Source organism: Zeugodacus cucurbitae, chromosome 4, assembly GCF_028554725.1.
Source record: "Zeugodacus cucurbitae isolate PBARC_wt_2022May chromosome 4, idZeuCucr1.2, whole genome shotgun sequence".
NCBI lineage: Eukaryota > Metazoa > Arthropoda > Insecta > Diptera > Tephritidae > Zeugodacus > Zeugodacus cucurbitae.
Window position 1 is genome coordinate 12567154 of NC_071669.1, and position 17137 is coordinate 12584290.

The following is a 17137-nucleotide window of genomic DNA, read 5'->3' on the forward strand; positions in this document are numbered from 1 at the left end:
GTCAAGTCTAAAGTCTACAGAAATAAGCCAGCAACTATTCCAGCTTTGGAAGACAACATTTCCGAAGAAATTCGGGCTATTCCGGCCGAAATGCTCGAAAAAGTTGCCCAAAATTGGACTTTCCGAATGGACCACCTAAGACGCAGCCGCGGTCAACATTTAAATGAAATTATCTTCAAAAAGTAAATGTCATGAACCAATCTAACGTTTCAAATAAAGAACCGATGAGATTTTGCAAATTTTATGCGTTTTTTTTTTTAAAAAAGTTATCAAGCTCTTAAAAAATCACCCTTTATTTTTATGTGAGTTTTATGGCATTAATTTAATATTATCGCTATTTACTGCTTATGATTGTTGTAACATGCTCAAATCAAAACTTAAACACGTGTTTAGCGCTGTTGAATATTTTTTTTTGCTCAAACTTAGACTTTTTTCATAAAAAATTATCAGTTTTTAAACTACTCGCCGTATATAAATTTATTAATTTTATGAAATTCATCACTTTCAATTTGTGAATTTTGCAAATATAAATTCAATACTGCTGCTACTGACAGTAAAAATTTTGAAGCCTGTTTGTAAACAAAAACAATAACAGCAGAATGAACAGCTGTGCTTAGTGAGTAGTTTTATTTTCACTTGAGTAATTTAAGTTTTGATTTGAACATGGCATTAGTGTGCACTAAACACTTGATTGATGGTTTAGTATAGATTTTAGCGTTAAAGTTTCCAACCAAAACCTCAAACCTTTGCTACAACTTGATTTATAAAATGATCAGCACACTTTTGCCGATTATATTAAACACCGTTTTGCAAATTGCGTCAAGTACCACTTTTAATGATTTAAAAAAAATTTTATGCGCTGTTTTATGCACTCCATTTTGATAATTTTTTATAATTTGAAATATTTTTGTTTTTCTTCTTCTCTTATTTTAGTACTTCATATTTATTTCATTTATATATTACGCTGTTACCGTTAAGTTTTTAGTTTATTAAATTTTTTTTATGAAAAATAAGTCAGTCAGTTAGGCATATGTGGATTCGAAAATTCATTTGAGTATACTATGCTATTTTTATTTTATTTTTAATAAATGTATATGTATTGATGTATGTATATATATGCAAATATGTGTGTCTGTAAGTCGTTAGGGTATACTACAAATTTGATTTTATTTTTGGTATTTTAGTTTCGTAATTGTCTTTTATTTAAAATGTTTGCTTTTTTTTATTACATATTTCAGAATTTATTATTAATGCTACGTTGGAGTTATTATTTTCATTTATTTTCCCATAGAAAACTTACTTTAACAAGTTTAAGTTTAAATTTTTTAAGTTTCCACTAATTTACTACCAATGCTTAGTTGCTGTTTACTCAAAGGTATATTTTATATTTAATTTTTTTTACTGACATATTACATATTATATAAATTTTCACTTTTCATGCTACGCTTTTAACATTATCTTTATTTTAATTTTCACTTTTTCATTTAATATTTAAAAAATTCTTATTAATGTCTACTTTATAAATCGCATATTCTTTTATTTTAGTTTATTTGTTTGTTGTTGTATGTAAATTCTTAACGCTTAATTAATAATAATGTGAGAAATTGTAAGTCTCTCTCGGCCCTGTCTTCAGCAACATTAGTTTGCTCTCTCTTCCATTACATGCAACATTTTGCTTTCCTATGTGCGTATTTGCGTTCGTTTCAGCTAGTGGGTAATCAGTCGACGAGTGAAACGAATATGCTCACATTTCAGACGAACTCCTCCTGCTCCAGCCAGGGATGATTTAGACATTCGGCCGCTGAGGCGCGTATAACGGGATTGTATTCGAGCATCGGTAGTAAAAAATCGGAGAATTTCTTCGCCTCTATAGGATCCCAGTCATATTTTTCGATGAGTACGTTCAATAGACTCCACGGTTTCAATTTCGTAATGTTACGCAGGCTGCCTACAAATTGCACAAAAAGTATACAAATTAATCGATAACAAATGATGAAATGAAATAACAAGTTACCATAACTAGTGAAGAATTTGAGTCCATGTCGACCACGAAATATCACCGAGGGCGGTATTGCGCCTAATAGCTCAATTATGTGCGCCAAATGATCCTCATCACGTGAATAAGTTTCGCCCATATGCGGATCGAAGAGATAATCGCCGGTCGCCAGTTCGAAGGCCAGACAAGCTGTGCTCCAAATATCAGCGGAGAAAGTGTATGGTGCGCCAAGCAATACCTCTATGGAGCGATACTGACGTGTCTGTATATCATCGGTGAAATGATGATACTGCGGCAGGTGATAAAAATGAAAGGTAAGTCATAATTTATTATTAATAGTAATAGTACTTACATCATAGCAGGCATTTCCCAAATCAGCGATTTTAACGCGTACATTGGTGTTGTTGATCAGCGCTTGTATGGCATTCGTATAGGACTGGGTCTGGGAAGTGAAAAGTACTTTATTAAATGGGTTTTATTTTTCAAAATTTTTAGAGCAAACGCATAATAAAGTCTTAAGTAAAAGTATGTAAAGAAATAATAGCGAAGAGTGCAGTTAAAAATCAATTAAATTATATTCAATGCTAATGGAAATGTCAAAATTTATGCGCAAATACATATACAACTGCTCGAAACTATTTAATAAATATGTTAAAAATATATGTCATAGTTTAGTGACACAAGTACATTGTTAAAATTGTCAACATTTTTTTTTCTTTTTTTTAATATATGTATATACATTAATAAGACAGCTTGTGGCAACCCTAACCAAGTTAACAGTGCATTAAATTCAATATTTCAGTTGACATTATTTTGACAACGTGCTTGCGCCAGTGTTTACAAGGATTTTTATGACAGGAGTAAATTTGGTTTGGAAATGACATGAGGAGTAGTGCTAGGCAAGTTCTCAAACTAATAAAAATACAAATAATATTATATATGCTATGGCTTAAAACTGTTTCAAAAAATTATTAAATAACTTGTAAGCTTACAAAAATTTAACTTTATCAAAATGTTGCAAAAGGCAAACCTTTTTAATTATTTATTATTATTATTATTTATTTTATATATAGAAACTATAATAAGTATCACATGTCAATGTCACTTTGAAAAATAATGGCATGATTTCACGCAATACTCTCTTTATCATTGATTTAAAAGCTTTCATAACATATTTACGTCAAAAGTTTCACAAAACAAAAAAAAAATTCTAAATTATTTATTATTTATTATGAAATCTAAATATTAAATACAAAATTTGAGTTAAAAAGTTTCATAATAATTTCATAAAATAAATTTATTAAATTAAATAAATTTTCTTATTTTTTCGCAAAAAAAAAATGACAAGTCTCAAAAATATTTAATTTTGCTTTGATTTAGCTAATTTTCTTAAATAAGCTATACAATTCTAATGGAAAAGATATTTTGTTTGCCGTGTAAATATATTCTAAGTAATTATTATACAAATTAATTTATTACAAGTGTAGCGAAAATATTTTTTGTGTGGAACAAAAACCTTAACTTCATAAAACAGTTGAATTGAATTTGAATATTGGAAACTGTTTATCAAAAGTAAGAGAAAGAGTATTTTTTAAGCAATGTAATTATAAAAGCAACTCTACTCACAATACTACTCTGAAAATCGTTGTCATTTAAAATAAGATTACAATTATAACTGCTTGATTTTTTTTAATTAAAATATATATTTTTTGAAGATAGAGGGTGATATCTTTATATAAAAGTAAATATATTATAGAGTTGATCTCCTTTTTGCACGGTTAACTGATACAGTAAATTACACGTGTAAAAAAACCGTGCAAAAAAAATCAAATTTTTATATAAAACTCACTATTGGGACCAATTTAAGAAAAAAATCGTACAAAAAATAGATAACGTATAAAAAAGATCTAATTTTACATGAAGAATTTACACTGTTGTCTGGGAATGCTAAAAAAATAATACATTTCAAAGTTCCGTCATTAATCGCAGAGTCTTCTTTTTTCTTACTTCTTCATATAGCTTCATTTATTTGTTTACGTATTGAAATTGTTGCAACCTTTTCACTGGCTTTTGAAACTATAACTTGTATTTTTATACCCTGAACAGGGTATATTAAGTTTGTCACGATGTTTTTAACACCCAGAATGAAGCGTCGGAGGCCCTATAAAGTATATATATAAATGATCAGTAGGTTGAACTGAGTCGATTTAGCCATGTCCGTCCGTATGTATATATACGAACTAGTCCTTCAGTTTTTAAGATATCGTTTTGAAATTTTGCAGATGTTATTTGCTCTACAAGAAGCTGCTCATTTGTCGGAACTGCCGATATCGGACCACTATATCATATATTGTTATAGAAATAATTTAATCTCCGAAAAAATTGTTCAGATCGATTCACTATAGCATAAAGCTGCCATACAAACCGAACGATCGGAATCAATGGCTTGTATGGAAAATGTTCGCATATGACGTGGTATCTTCACGAAATTTGACATGGATTACTGCTTAAGATAATAATAAAATCTCCGTAGAAATTGTTCAGATCGGTTAACTATATAATCTTAATATTTCTAGCAAACAACCCGACTAAAAAGAATTCGTAAAATGTTTTCTTTTTTTTACTTACTTTTTCTTACGTCTTTAGATTTGCTTTAACACATAGTTACTAAAAGAAATGCACCTGTGAAGGGTATATTAGCTTCGGTACAGCCGAAGTTAACGTTTTTTCTTGTTTAGTTTAAATCTAATTTAAAATTTATTAAATTCTATTAACAGAATTGGATTTGTGACGTATTGACGTATGGATTTTTGATTTTATTGCAAAAAAGTAGTCATCAATCATATCTTACTTGAAATTTAAACTAAACTGCTTTTGAATCACTACACACACTTTTTTCGCACAACTTGTGAACACGACATTAGGAATTTCCGCTGTAATGACAGCTCATTCAGCATTTATCGATAATAAAAAACAATCACTAATTATTTAAATTTCAATGGAAGTGAAATAAGGAAACGAAATTGATAGCAAAATACTCAAAATACTATTATTACTTATTAATAAAGAAAATGTTAAGTATTTTTTGCAAAATCAAACAATTAAAATTGCAGCATCAACGTCACTAAGTATAAATATCACTGATATAATAAGGAACTAAATAATCATAGTGGCAGAAAGGAAACTTGAACAATGCATTTCCGTTAAGCTAATAGACAACTGACTCAATCAAAAGGACTACAAAGTGGAAGGTTAAGGTTGTACGCTGTAGCACAAACAAATACAATTACTTAGGAATGTTATATATGTATGTAAGTATACTTTAGATACTTTAGCAAACTATTTATTGAAGTGCTTTTTACAGATAAATAAGTATTTGTTTTTTTTGTTTTTGGTCAGCGCACAAAACTATATGTAAATGCACAGCATAAGTACGAGTTATCAAATGTACGTATGTATGTAAAACACATTAAATACATACATACATACGTTTACAATTTGAGAGCAGAGTTACCTTTTCGGTAGCGGCATTTTTGCTATTTTTAACATCTTCGTTGTTATTTTGTGATGTTGCTTGATGTTGTTGTTGTTGTTGTTGTATTAATGGTGATTGTAGTGCTTGTGTTGTTGGTAAAGCTAGTGAAGGTGCTTGTGATGTGAGTGATGGTAGTATCTGTTGTTGTTGTTGCTGTTGTTCTTGATTGTGTTGTGCTTGTGCTTGGGTGTTTAGTGTAATTTGAGACGACGCATTATTCACGTCGACATTTTCACTTTTTGTACTTAATAAACTTAATATTTCGATGCCATTGATTGCTTCGGTGGTAGTTGTTGTAGTTGTGGTTGTTGTTGTTGTGCTTGTGCATATCATGTCACCAATATTGCCGTCACCATCGATCGACTGCAAAAATATATATGAAAAAACGAAAAGAAAAAAGGAACAAACGAATTGGACACAAACGATTGCAGGTGATTGCGATGATTGTGAGAGTGAGAGTGCTGGTGAAGATGGTGATGTTGGGTGGTGGCGTATGATATTGGACGCATATTATTAGGTGAGTGGCAAGTGACTATTACTTAGCATATGTACTTGTATGTATGTATTTTTAAACAATTATTGTATAAGGGCGTGATTGAAAGCTAGTGCGTGAAGCGGCAATGATAGTGGGTGTGCCGTTTCCGTTTGAAGCCAAAATGTAAAGTCGCTTTTATGCATGGGGAAATGAATAGCTGTAGCTAGCTGGTGCAAGTATGAGTTAGAAAATCATAAAAAAAAATATTATATTCGAAAAACTCATAGAAAATTATATAAAAAAATTGCACGGGGAATGTGTGGTTATGGTTTATTGTTACGGGATGATTGTTTTTGACGCTTACTAAACATGCAGTTATAAGTATAGTGTCACATATTACTTATTGTGAATGAGTCTTTGTTTATTGTTTAAAAAAAAAATCGTGTAGCTTAGATACATTCTTAGTTATAAGAAATAGTGTGTTAAACTAGTGCCACAACTTACCTTGGCAGTGATTTTCTTCTCGGCACGAAAACGATTATTTATATTGCCCGTTGTCGCATAAGGTGTACCACCGCCTATCGAAGGGCTTTCGGTGCCCGTACGTCCACCGCCTACACCATCATTTTCGCCCAGCAAAGTGGCTGAATATTTAGACGCCAACGATGAGGCAGTTGTGTTCGTATTAAATGTTGTATTTGAATCATCCTTGCTGAGTGCCGTTATCGTTGCACCGGTCATTGCTGAAGTTGCAACGGTAGTTGTTGGCAACGGTGTGGATGACGTGGAGGAATTATTGCCTGTACCCGTGCTGTTTGTTGTTGAGATATTCATATCGGTGAGTGACCATTTATTGCGACTCTTCGCTTGCTTCTCAATGGAACTAACTGCGAAGAAGATGAAAAGAAAAACAATTAATAAAAAGTAAAAATTAGAAAGAAATTAAGCTATTAGTTACTATATGAATCCGGAAAGTCTGCGCCCTTCACGCGTAAACTAGCGATTTCATCGTCAATTTGCTGATTCACCACCGACTCATTATCGATCACCAATAATATATTCTCAGGCTTAATATCCGTATGTATAATACTACATTTTGTATGTAAATAATCCAAACCCTCCAACACCTGTTTGATAATGTTGCGCACTTGACTGATGGCCAAACCCTGATAGTTATTCTTTACAATCAACTTATATAAACTACAGCCGAGCGCTTCGAAGACCAAACAATAATGTTTGCCATTAACACCACGTATCGTAAAATGATTGAGCAGTCGTACGATACGTTCACGTCGCATATCTAATGGATCGGCATCACGTATTGATTCGAGCAGACGTATCTCATCGGCAGCCGTTTCGATATAGTGCGGTGCACTCTTAACCACTTTCAATGCGACGTATTTCTCCTCTCTGCAGTTGATAAAAATTTATATAGAATAATTAAAAAATTAAAAGAAAAATTTCAAAAGGTATGACTAGTACTCACTTGAGATCCCTGCATAGCCAAACCGTGGAGAAATGTCCCCAACCAAGTTTGCGTACAACACGAAAACGATTGTCAAATATATCACCGATTATAACTGGATGATAACCGCCACGACAATACTGTAATGGATCCTCCTGTTCCTCTTCCGAACCGTACAAACTGCTATCCGGTGAATCGGGAAAGACATCGTCTGTGGTGCTCATTGTGCCACGTGGTTCGGAACTATGTATATTTAGAAGTTTACAAGATTAGTCAATTAATAAAAATGTTCGAAAATGGACTCGAAAATGCAAAAGAAAGCACTGCTTAAAGCTATGGAATAGTGCTTGGGTAAAAAGAGACCCTAGGTTGCTTAAAAACAACTCGAGGAAAAATGCACTCAAATATAACTTCGTAAATTAAAAAGATAATATAAAGGAATGTTCCCTGATGAAAGTGATCACTTTTACAATAAAATTTTTGAGGTTAGTCTGAATCCAATAAACAAGTCCAAATCCTACGTAATTACAGGGTGCATCACGAACGACTGTAGCTTACTATAATGACAAGGAAATGGATTTTGGAGGATGCCAAAATGTCAAAGCATTGATATTGTTCGGAACGCCTATTAGATAACCATCTCTTTCAAATTTGACATTTGTCTTGGCCAATATTTGAAACCGTGATCCACCGATTGACAATACCTAGAGTTATTTATTGACCTGCAAGGTCAAAGTTCAACGGTCTTAGCTATTTGTAAGCGAACTACTGTCAATTACAGAGATAGAGCTCTTAAAATGTTCCCTATATAAATATATAGTCCAAGCACTACTCCCAAATACCAACAAATACCAAATATAGCTTAAAAGCAATCTCACAAAATCGAACACACACACACATCAGAGCAACAATTTCCGCTTCCGTTTCCGCATCCAACTCAATTTCATATGCAGCACCACCGATTGTCAGCGGTTCCGTGCGCACGGGCAAAAAGTTCTCATCCTCCCGCGGCAGTAGATAACTGGCACGCGCCGGTGATGTATTTGGCGGCGTCAAGAGATCCAGTTGTTGTTGATGTAATAATTGTTGTTGCTGCAGCTCGAGCTTTTCTTGTGCCTTCTTCTTCTGTTGTTTGTGTGCCTTTTTCGTACGTATCGCAATCAAAATGGGACCCGCCGAAACGCATTTCCGTTTCTTGGTTATGCGTTTGCGGCGACGCTTTTCCTCAATCTCAAGCATACGCTGATTGGCCGCCTCAAGCGCAGCACGCAACTCTGACGGCGAAACGAAATTGAAATCACAAACGAGTTCACGCGTCAAAGCCGGTGTTATACACGACGCTGGCGTTGTGGGTGTTTCGATGGAGAATGTAGCGCGTTGCACCGATAAATCGGCGTCCAGCACTTCAATACGATTTTCGGCACTTATTAGTGGTACATTGGACATAGTTGTTACCGTCGTGCTCACAATTGCTGCGGTGGCCGTTGGAGTTGCTGGCGCTTTGGCCGTTTTTATCCAGTGCATGAGAAAGAGGAAGAGCAATAATAAACAAAATTTGATCGCGAACATGAATACTTGATCGTTGGCGAGCTGTGTGGCGCCATGCGCCAAGCGTGTGCCCCAATCGATGCCATAGTCCAGTATGTTGTGATAGCTGTCACGGCAGTGCTGCAACGCTAGCAGCAGCGTAGGCCACATGTGGTGTAGAAGGAGTGTATAATAGTGTGCGTACAGTGCATGTAGTTGCTTCCAGCGCGGTGCATCTGTTGGTTGGCAAATATCCTTTTCTGACGCAATTTGTGCAAAGTCATAAAACGTGACTCGTTCGCATGTATCCTGTGTGGATATGGCGCTGCGGTGAAGCGCATTTAACAGTTGTTGCAGGTTAAGCGCAACTTTCTGCAGCGTCATTTGTATGTGATGCATGTTGTTTTTGTTGTTATTATTCAGTTTTTATGTTTGTAATTTAATTCACTCACAACATTTTTTACAATGTTTTTTCAAGCACCTAAAATTTGTTGCAAAATATTACTTTAAATTCGTTTTTGATATGAAAAATAGCGCTTATTATGGGCGGCACAGTGTCTTCCGTAACGTGTACAATATTCATTAGCCTACTCTACACTCTTAAATTACTTCGTTGGTTTTCCAAAAGTGTTCTTAATGTTATCCAAGCGTAAAAAGAATCACTCATTAAAATTTAAGGTAATTCTATTAATCTAATTCTGTATATACACGAAATTATGGCCTCATCCTGACTCGTATCTATTTAACTGACTGTTAATTACCGAGAAAATATTAAATGTATATAAAATGTGTGCTTAAATAAACCAGATGTGTCCTAAATGATTCTCTTGTCATATTAATGAAGTGTCTAAAGAACCAGAAATATGAAATCCGGTATTTAGACTCGGCTGACATAGCAATCAGTATAGTCGCAATTCAGTTCAGTTTATTTACATGAATATTTCATTCAATTTCAAGAACAATAGAGACAAAGTAGCGACATATACATACGTCATAAACAAATGTCGAATCCGTAAATTTTCCTAGTAATTGTAAACAAAACCTTCACTTCTTTCATCTATGACGTCACAAACCAATGAATTTATCTTTTAAACGTATTCCAAAAAAATTAAAAAGACAAAGCTGTCGTAATCTCTATTTCAATAATTCTTGAATGAAATCTCTGCAATAAAAACAAAGGTGTGTCTTGCTTGCAACTCTATAGAGTCTCTGGGCCTGAAGTTTGAAGCTATTATCTGTTGAAGCTTTATGTTATTGATTTAGGTCCTCGACTTAAGTATAATAGACATTTGGCTCTTACAGCGATTTCTCGTATACTCATAAAACAACGGTCCTTGAAGGTTCACGTTGTTTTTGGAAATGAGAATAATTGGATTCTCCAAATTTTAAATTTTACAAGTCTCGTTACTTTTGACTATATCACTTTGTTATCAACCTTCTTTTCTACATATATATAGGAAATCACTAGTCGACAAAAATGTGTACTTTTGTGAGAGTTTTGTTGCAAAAGCTTGATTTTTCGAATTTTCTCGCCATAACATCGAAAAACAATTTCAGTACGGAAGTGTAATAACCGAACTATTTTGGATCAGATTAGTCGATAAGAAAGTAGATAACTTGTAACTCCAAAGGGATTGAAGTCACTTGCTACATACACATGCTTCATTAGTCCAATTTGTTTCGAGATAATGTTAGTGAAGTCAAAACTTTCCAATACAGAAGGAATCAATTAATTTTTAATAAAATATATTTTGAGGTTATGGTTTCTAGAAAAGACCTAAAATTTTATAAAATAACAGAGCCTTTGAAGTCCATTTATGGTAGGTATATCGAAAAAGTAATATAGCAAATTCGAATATAATGTTATTGAAAGCAAGTAAATCCAATATATGAGGCATATTACTAATTCATTTTTAAGAAAATATATTTTGAAGCTATGTTTTCTAGGTAAACCCTTCAAATTTATAAGAGTTAAGGGTCTTTGGGTATATCAAAGTTATTATTGAATACTTTCATATAGAGAAGGAATATAACCAATTAACTTTTAAAAAAATATATTTTGAGGTTATATTTTCTAGAAAAGACCTTAGGAAAGTGGTATGCTATGCATTTGATTCTTTTTCATTTTGAGCTCTAACTTACTTTATTGCAAAATTTATTTTCTTCAGAAAATCCTTATAACTCTTATATCAATATTTTTAAACAGTGAGAAACTATATTCTTCAAAAATATTTCGAGCTTAATGTTGCTAGGAAGACCGCTCATTTCCGATTATATGGAGGATTTCTATGGAAAACACATCCAATTATATAAGAAAGTCGATTTATGATACATCGAACCAAAAAATTAGCATTAATTCAGATCATCGCTTAATTTTAAGACAGAACCTTAGTATGGTGTGAAGCTCCGTTTCACTTGGTTCTTTTTCATTTTAAGCTCTAACTCATATTATTGTGAAATATTTTTTTTTCAGAAAATCTAATAATTCTTATTCGAATATTTTTAACTAGATTTTTGATAATTCGAGGATAAGGTTTCAAAGTAGACCGCTCATTTCAACTTATGTATACAATTTCTTTTCGAAAACTAAGAATTTCAATGAATTTTTCATATTCTAATTGCCAAATATTTGTTTTTTTTTTCATTTCGAAAATAATCATCCCTATTCCCGTTGTCGTTGTCGTTTTAATAATCGTTTCTAAGTCGTTGTCGTTCTTATCGTCGTTTCGTTTCTAAATTGGTATTCTTGAAGTATATCGTAACGCCTATGAAAAGTTATCGAAATTTGTCTACATATTTTGTATAGTATACTTTAAGGAGCTCTTTTCCCATATAAAATGTCTTTCTTATGCAACGAGACACATTTTTAAAGCAGTCCTTGATGGATTTTATGCTATTCTATATTGACTCTAAACAACGTTATCACTGTAATTATTGTACTTACGTACAACAATGTTAGTCTTCCATCTATATTTGATTTTTTAAAAGAAGTAGTGGTGACATCTGCGTCCTCCAAACTTTCTTCTAAAATATGTTATACTTCCAGCGTCTCTTGCTCCTTGCTTCTGGCTAATCCGACTACTCTAACTAGTGGTCCAGCCAAAGGAGACATGGGTATCTGCTTATTAACTCCTCCTCTTGTTGGAGTACTATTTTTTTCTTCATTTTGAATTTTAAGATCTTTCATATCTTAAATATATTCTTAGATATAAAAATGCAATTTTATTAATGCCAACAATTTCCGACGCGAGATGGCGGTGGAATAGATTTATTATACTCTCGCAACAAAAGTTGATAAAGAGAGTATTATAGTTTTTTTTTTTTTGAGAAAAAATATCCCTCCCAAAAATCGAAATTTAAAGGATTTATCCCTTTTCTAAAGTCCTTGGCATATGCAGGATATTTTTCCACTTTAGAAATTAAATTTTCAAACTGTTTCCGATTTGGAATTTTCATCTTCACTTCAAATATTCCTTCAAACGACCGCGTCGTTTCTATGTCGCTCACAATTATAGCAACGACAAAAAACGACTGTTTCTATGTCGTTTCTATAGTCGTTTCAAATTGGGGAATCTCAATTTATTTTCGATAAATGTCCTTAACGCCAACAGGAATGCCAAATAGGCGTTCTTAAGTCGTTTTAAAACGATAACGACAACGGGAATAGGGGCGAATACTTTTGATTTAAAAACATCGTCTAGTAGATATAACCTCTTTCTAAAACATTAAGATATGTAAATCAATTTTTTATATTGAAACTTAATAAGTGTTTCGAATATTTTTGTTTTTGTTTCATAAAATATATTTCTAAAGTAATATTTTTGTCTGCAAAATCTAAAATATTTTTATGCAAAAAACAAATAAAAATTTTAACTACTAATCAACGACAAACACGACACTGTGCGCCACCTTTCGTTGCCGGTTTCAAGGTACAAAACAAAATTTCCATTTATCATTACATCAATTTGCTTGTATGTGTTAATGAATGTTTATGCGTACACCGTGCGTTCTTTTTCACTATTTTTTAGCACTGCTCACATTATATATAGTATTTACAGCTATTTTACGATTTCAGCGTTCTTTTCCGTGTATATTTGTGTGCTTTTTCTGCGGCACTTTCACACCTAGACTATATAATTATATATTTATATGTATTTATGTGTGTGTGTATATATTATACGTAAGTACTGACATTGACGCTTACGCGACGCGTGCAACAACGCAGTTTATTATTGTTTACGTATGGACTTGCTTATTTCAGTTGCAACAATCATTCACAGCAAAAAAAGCGGCTGGCGTTGAAGTTATTATTATTATTTTAAATGGTTTTGCACGTTATGATTGCAGTTGGTTGTTGTTGTTGTTATTTTTGTTGTTGTTTCGCATTAGTCATAAATAATTGCACATTTTTTTTGTTGTGTGCCATAACACACATGGCATGCCAACACACATGTGTTAACTGTTAATTTAAAGTGGAAATTTTTATTTTTTTATTGATTTTCTTTTCTAACATAATTTTTTTTTTTAATATTAATTTTTGAAAAAAGTTTATTTTCAATTTTTTTTTTTCAAATTTTTTTTTTTAAATTTTTATTTTCAAATATTTCTTGCCATTAAAATAGTAACATATTTTGCTTGATTGTCGAGTTTATTTTTGGGCGATTTTCGTTTTCATTTAACGTTCGTTATTACTCGTTTTTTTGTTTATTTTTTTCAACACTTTTGCAAAAATTTCGCTTTTTTCACCATTGTAAATGCTTTATTTACAAAAAAAAAATTGTTTTATTTATTTTTATAAATTTATATTTATTTTTTACGCGTTTCGAAAGTTTCGTATCCAAAATGTCCTGCTTACATAATGTGTGCGCACTCGTGCGATTTGACCAACGTTATGTGTACGCGCGCACGACCAAGCACCGAAAATTATGAGCAGTCTTTTGGCTGTTTTTAATAAAATTCGAATATAAAACGCGCTCGCTGTGCTGTTGTTTTTGTTGTATATTTTTAATTTTTTTTTTAGATTTTATTTTTATTTTGTATTTTTGTTGTTGTTGTATTTTCATTTGTTTTTCACTAGCGTTTAACACTAGCGCTTGAATTTTCACTTTATTGTGCTATGCAGTGTATTTGTTGTTGTATTTTTTATATATTTTTTTTTCATTTCGAAATTTTACTTTTTCAACATTTTATTCTATTTTCGCACGTCATTTTCAACAGTTTTACTTCAGTGATTCTCTGCTAAAAATGCCGTCAGTTCTAGCCGTAGAACGGCACTGGTCTTGCCGTCAGCATTGTCAGCGCGTGAGAGCGGCCACAACACCGTAGTATGTATGCAGTTACACACATACACATACACACATATGCAATATATAATTTGTATAAAAATGAAATCAAGTAGAACAACAAAAACACTATTTGTTGAATACACTTCACTACAGAGCGCTTTGTGTAAAAATAGTTGGCCACTGCTGTGACAAAGGCGCTGATGGCTGGCTGGCTGGCTGGCATTTGTGGGCAAAGTGGAGGTAGGAGCAATAGAGCACATACATACATGCATACATCCATGTGTGAAAACAAAAACAGCTGCAGAACATCACAAGAACAGCACACTACTCTACCAACACTGTAGAGCACCCCAAATGCGCGAGGTACCCGTTGGTCATAGACCGCGCGTCAGTTTGGCTCACTAGTCGCTAGCAAAGTACCCGCGCCCGCTTCCTTTGTCACCTCATCAGCGTTGTCATAGTCACAACTAAAGCTGCCACTACTTAGCTACTTCTAGTGTATACATATAAGTATGTATGCATGTATGTTTGTGTGCAGGCCTGTGCGCCGTCATTGTTGGCGTCATCGTGCTCCACCAAAACACAGAGGCGGTCCCAATGACAACATAATTCCACAACATAGTTGACATCAAAGCATTTAGCAGAGAGTGAGAGGCCAAAATGCCTTGGCCCACACTAAAACAATTGGCGTTTAGCGCCCTCTGGCGTCATTTCACAGTTCAGTTATATACAAGTGTGTGGATATATTTTCATAACTATATATCATATAAAAGGGTTTTTCAGTAAGAGCAATACGGACATGCTTGCAGAAGTCCAGACGCTGAACCAAATTTTCGACGGTTTTCAAGCATACATCGGCCGACACTGCTGCAATTTCACGTTCGATATTCAGTAATTTTACATTCGATATTCGTACGGAGTTCATTAGTTGTCGTTGGCTTGTTGGCATAGACCATAGACTTGATGTTGCCCCACAGGAAATATCTAACGACGTCAAATCACACGACTGAGGCAGCCAATTCCTGGGCCATTTCGTGAGAAACACGTTCACCAAACTTGATTTTCAATAAATCGATTGTGACATTCGCTGTGTAGCTTGTGGCGCCGTCCTGTGGGAACCACAAATTGTCCAAGTCCATATCATTCAATTCGGGCCGAAACTATTCGGTTATCATTGAACGGTAGCGTGCCGGTCTGGATCACGTGTCGGTCTGGATGCCGACCTGGGAACCAGCATTAACAGCAATAACAATGTCAGCCTGGTGCTCTCTCGACGAACAAAAACCAAACTCTACAAGTCTCTCATCATTCCCGTCCTACTTTACGGTGCAGAAGCGTGGACGATGTCAACATCCGATGAGATGGCACTAGGAGTTTTCGAGAGAAAGGTTTTGCGGAAGATTTACGGTCCCTTAAACATTGGCAACGGCGAATACCGCAGATGATGGAACGATGAGCTGTATGTGTTATTCGACGACATTGACATAGTTCAGCGAATGAAAAGACAGCGGCTACGCTGGCTAGGTCATGTTGTTCGAATGGATGAAAGTGTTCCAGCTCTGAAAGTATTCGTTGCAGTACCCGCTGGTGGAAGCCGAGGAAGAGGGAGACCTCCACTCCGATGGAAGGACCAGGTGAAGAGGGACCTGGCTTCGCTTGGTATAACCAATTGGCGCCAAACTGCCAGAAGGAGGGATACGTGGCGTGCTGTTTTGGACTTTTTTCTTTTGGACGCGTAAGCGGTGTCTACGCCAGTCAAGAAGAAGAAGAAGGCTGACGTATGGAGTACATGTGGATTGCTGTCTGACCAACAACGCATATTTTGCTTATTGACGAAGCCATTTGGTAGTAAATTTTAATAATTTCGATTCGTTTTTGGATCGTATATCTTTCCATGATGAAATGGCAAACCTTACTGAAGAGAAATCTCAAAAGAGCAGGGGAAAATATGGTCGCGTTTGCTATCAATCGGTCTACTTTTTGGCGTCCCTATTGAAAACCCCTTTATATATAATTTTACTTGTGTGTGCATATATGTATATCATTTATTTTCTTTATTATTAGGTGAGAATTCCCTTGGCTATGCGCCAAACTTGAAAAATTCGTTACATTCAGCACTAAATCATATGTCACTAATATATATATATAATATATATTTATATACATATATACAACTAGAAATATATCTATCTTTAAACATTTATATAAACTTTATTAAAAGAAGAGGCTTTCAAATGTGACCTCTATATACATATATTCCTTTATACTAAACTACTTCCTTATGCTCCTCTTTCAAGTACGAAAACCTTTGCCACATAGTGTTGCCGTTTGTCAGTGACGTTCGCGTTGTGTTGTGTGTTTATTTTCATTTTATTGCAAATTCATTTATTTACATTGCAGTGTTGGCGAATATCTTTTGTATATTCGTATATTTTTTGGCAGCATTTCAATTAACACTCACGCCACACTCGCCCCCACCTTGCATATTGTCGAATAGTTCGCTATCACTGCTTTATATTATTATTCGTTCACTTTCGTTAGTGTAACATTTGATTACCTGTCACATTTAGCGTAGCTGTCAGTCAAGCGTGTTCAAATTCAAATACACAATCAAATTTGTAGCTTAAAACATAAAGAATAGACTCAAACTAGGAAGGGAAGTGTGGGTGTAGATGATTTTTATCAGGCGCTGTATGTTTGCCTGATTTTTTCTTACTATTTGTGGTGTCTTTCTGTTTTTTAGCTGACAAGTTAAGGTTCTTAAAAATTTCGAAAAGAATATTCAAAAGAAAAAGATTCATAGAAAACACTAATACGTTCTAGAGTTATTTCATAGTGCAATCTCGTTGAAATT

General features: G+C 33.9%; 1 protein-coding gene across 10 annotated transcripts; it reads right to left on the bottom strand.

The window, feature by feature from the left end:
• Positions 1-466: 466 nt before the first annotated feature.
• On the bottom strand, positions 467-14275 carry LOC105210327 (SRSF protein kinase 3). Of its 10 annotated transcripts, none has more exons than XM_054229016.1 (10): positions 13191-14274; positions 12958-13127; positions 8364-9479; positions 7493-7714; positions 6965-7416; positions 6511-6893; positions 5511-5894; positions 2349-2438; positions 2015-2285; positions 467-1948 (listed from the first exon to the last, which is right to left on the bottom strand). In XM_054229016.1, the coding sequence occupies exons 3-10, from the start codon at positions 9395-9397 to the stop codon at positions 1752-1754; spliced, it is 3033 nt and encodes a 1010-aa protein (XP_054084991.1). In that variant the 5' UTR covers positions 9398-9479; positions 12958-13127; positions 13191-14274; the 3' UTR covers positions 467-1751. The 10 variants fall into 10 exon arrangements, with proteins under 10 accessions (XP_054084991.1, XP_054084992.1, XP_054084996.1 ...); XM_054229017.1 differs by having other exon boundaries at positions 14173-14190; XM_054229021.1 differs by lacking the exon at positions 12958-13127 and having other exon boundaries at positions 13854-14274.
• Positions 14276-17137: the final 2862 nt, after the last annotated feature.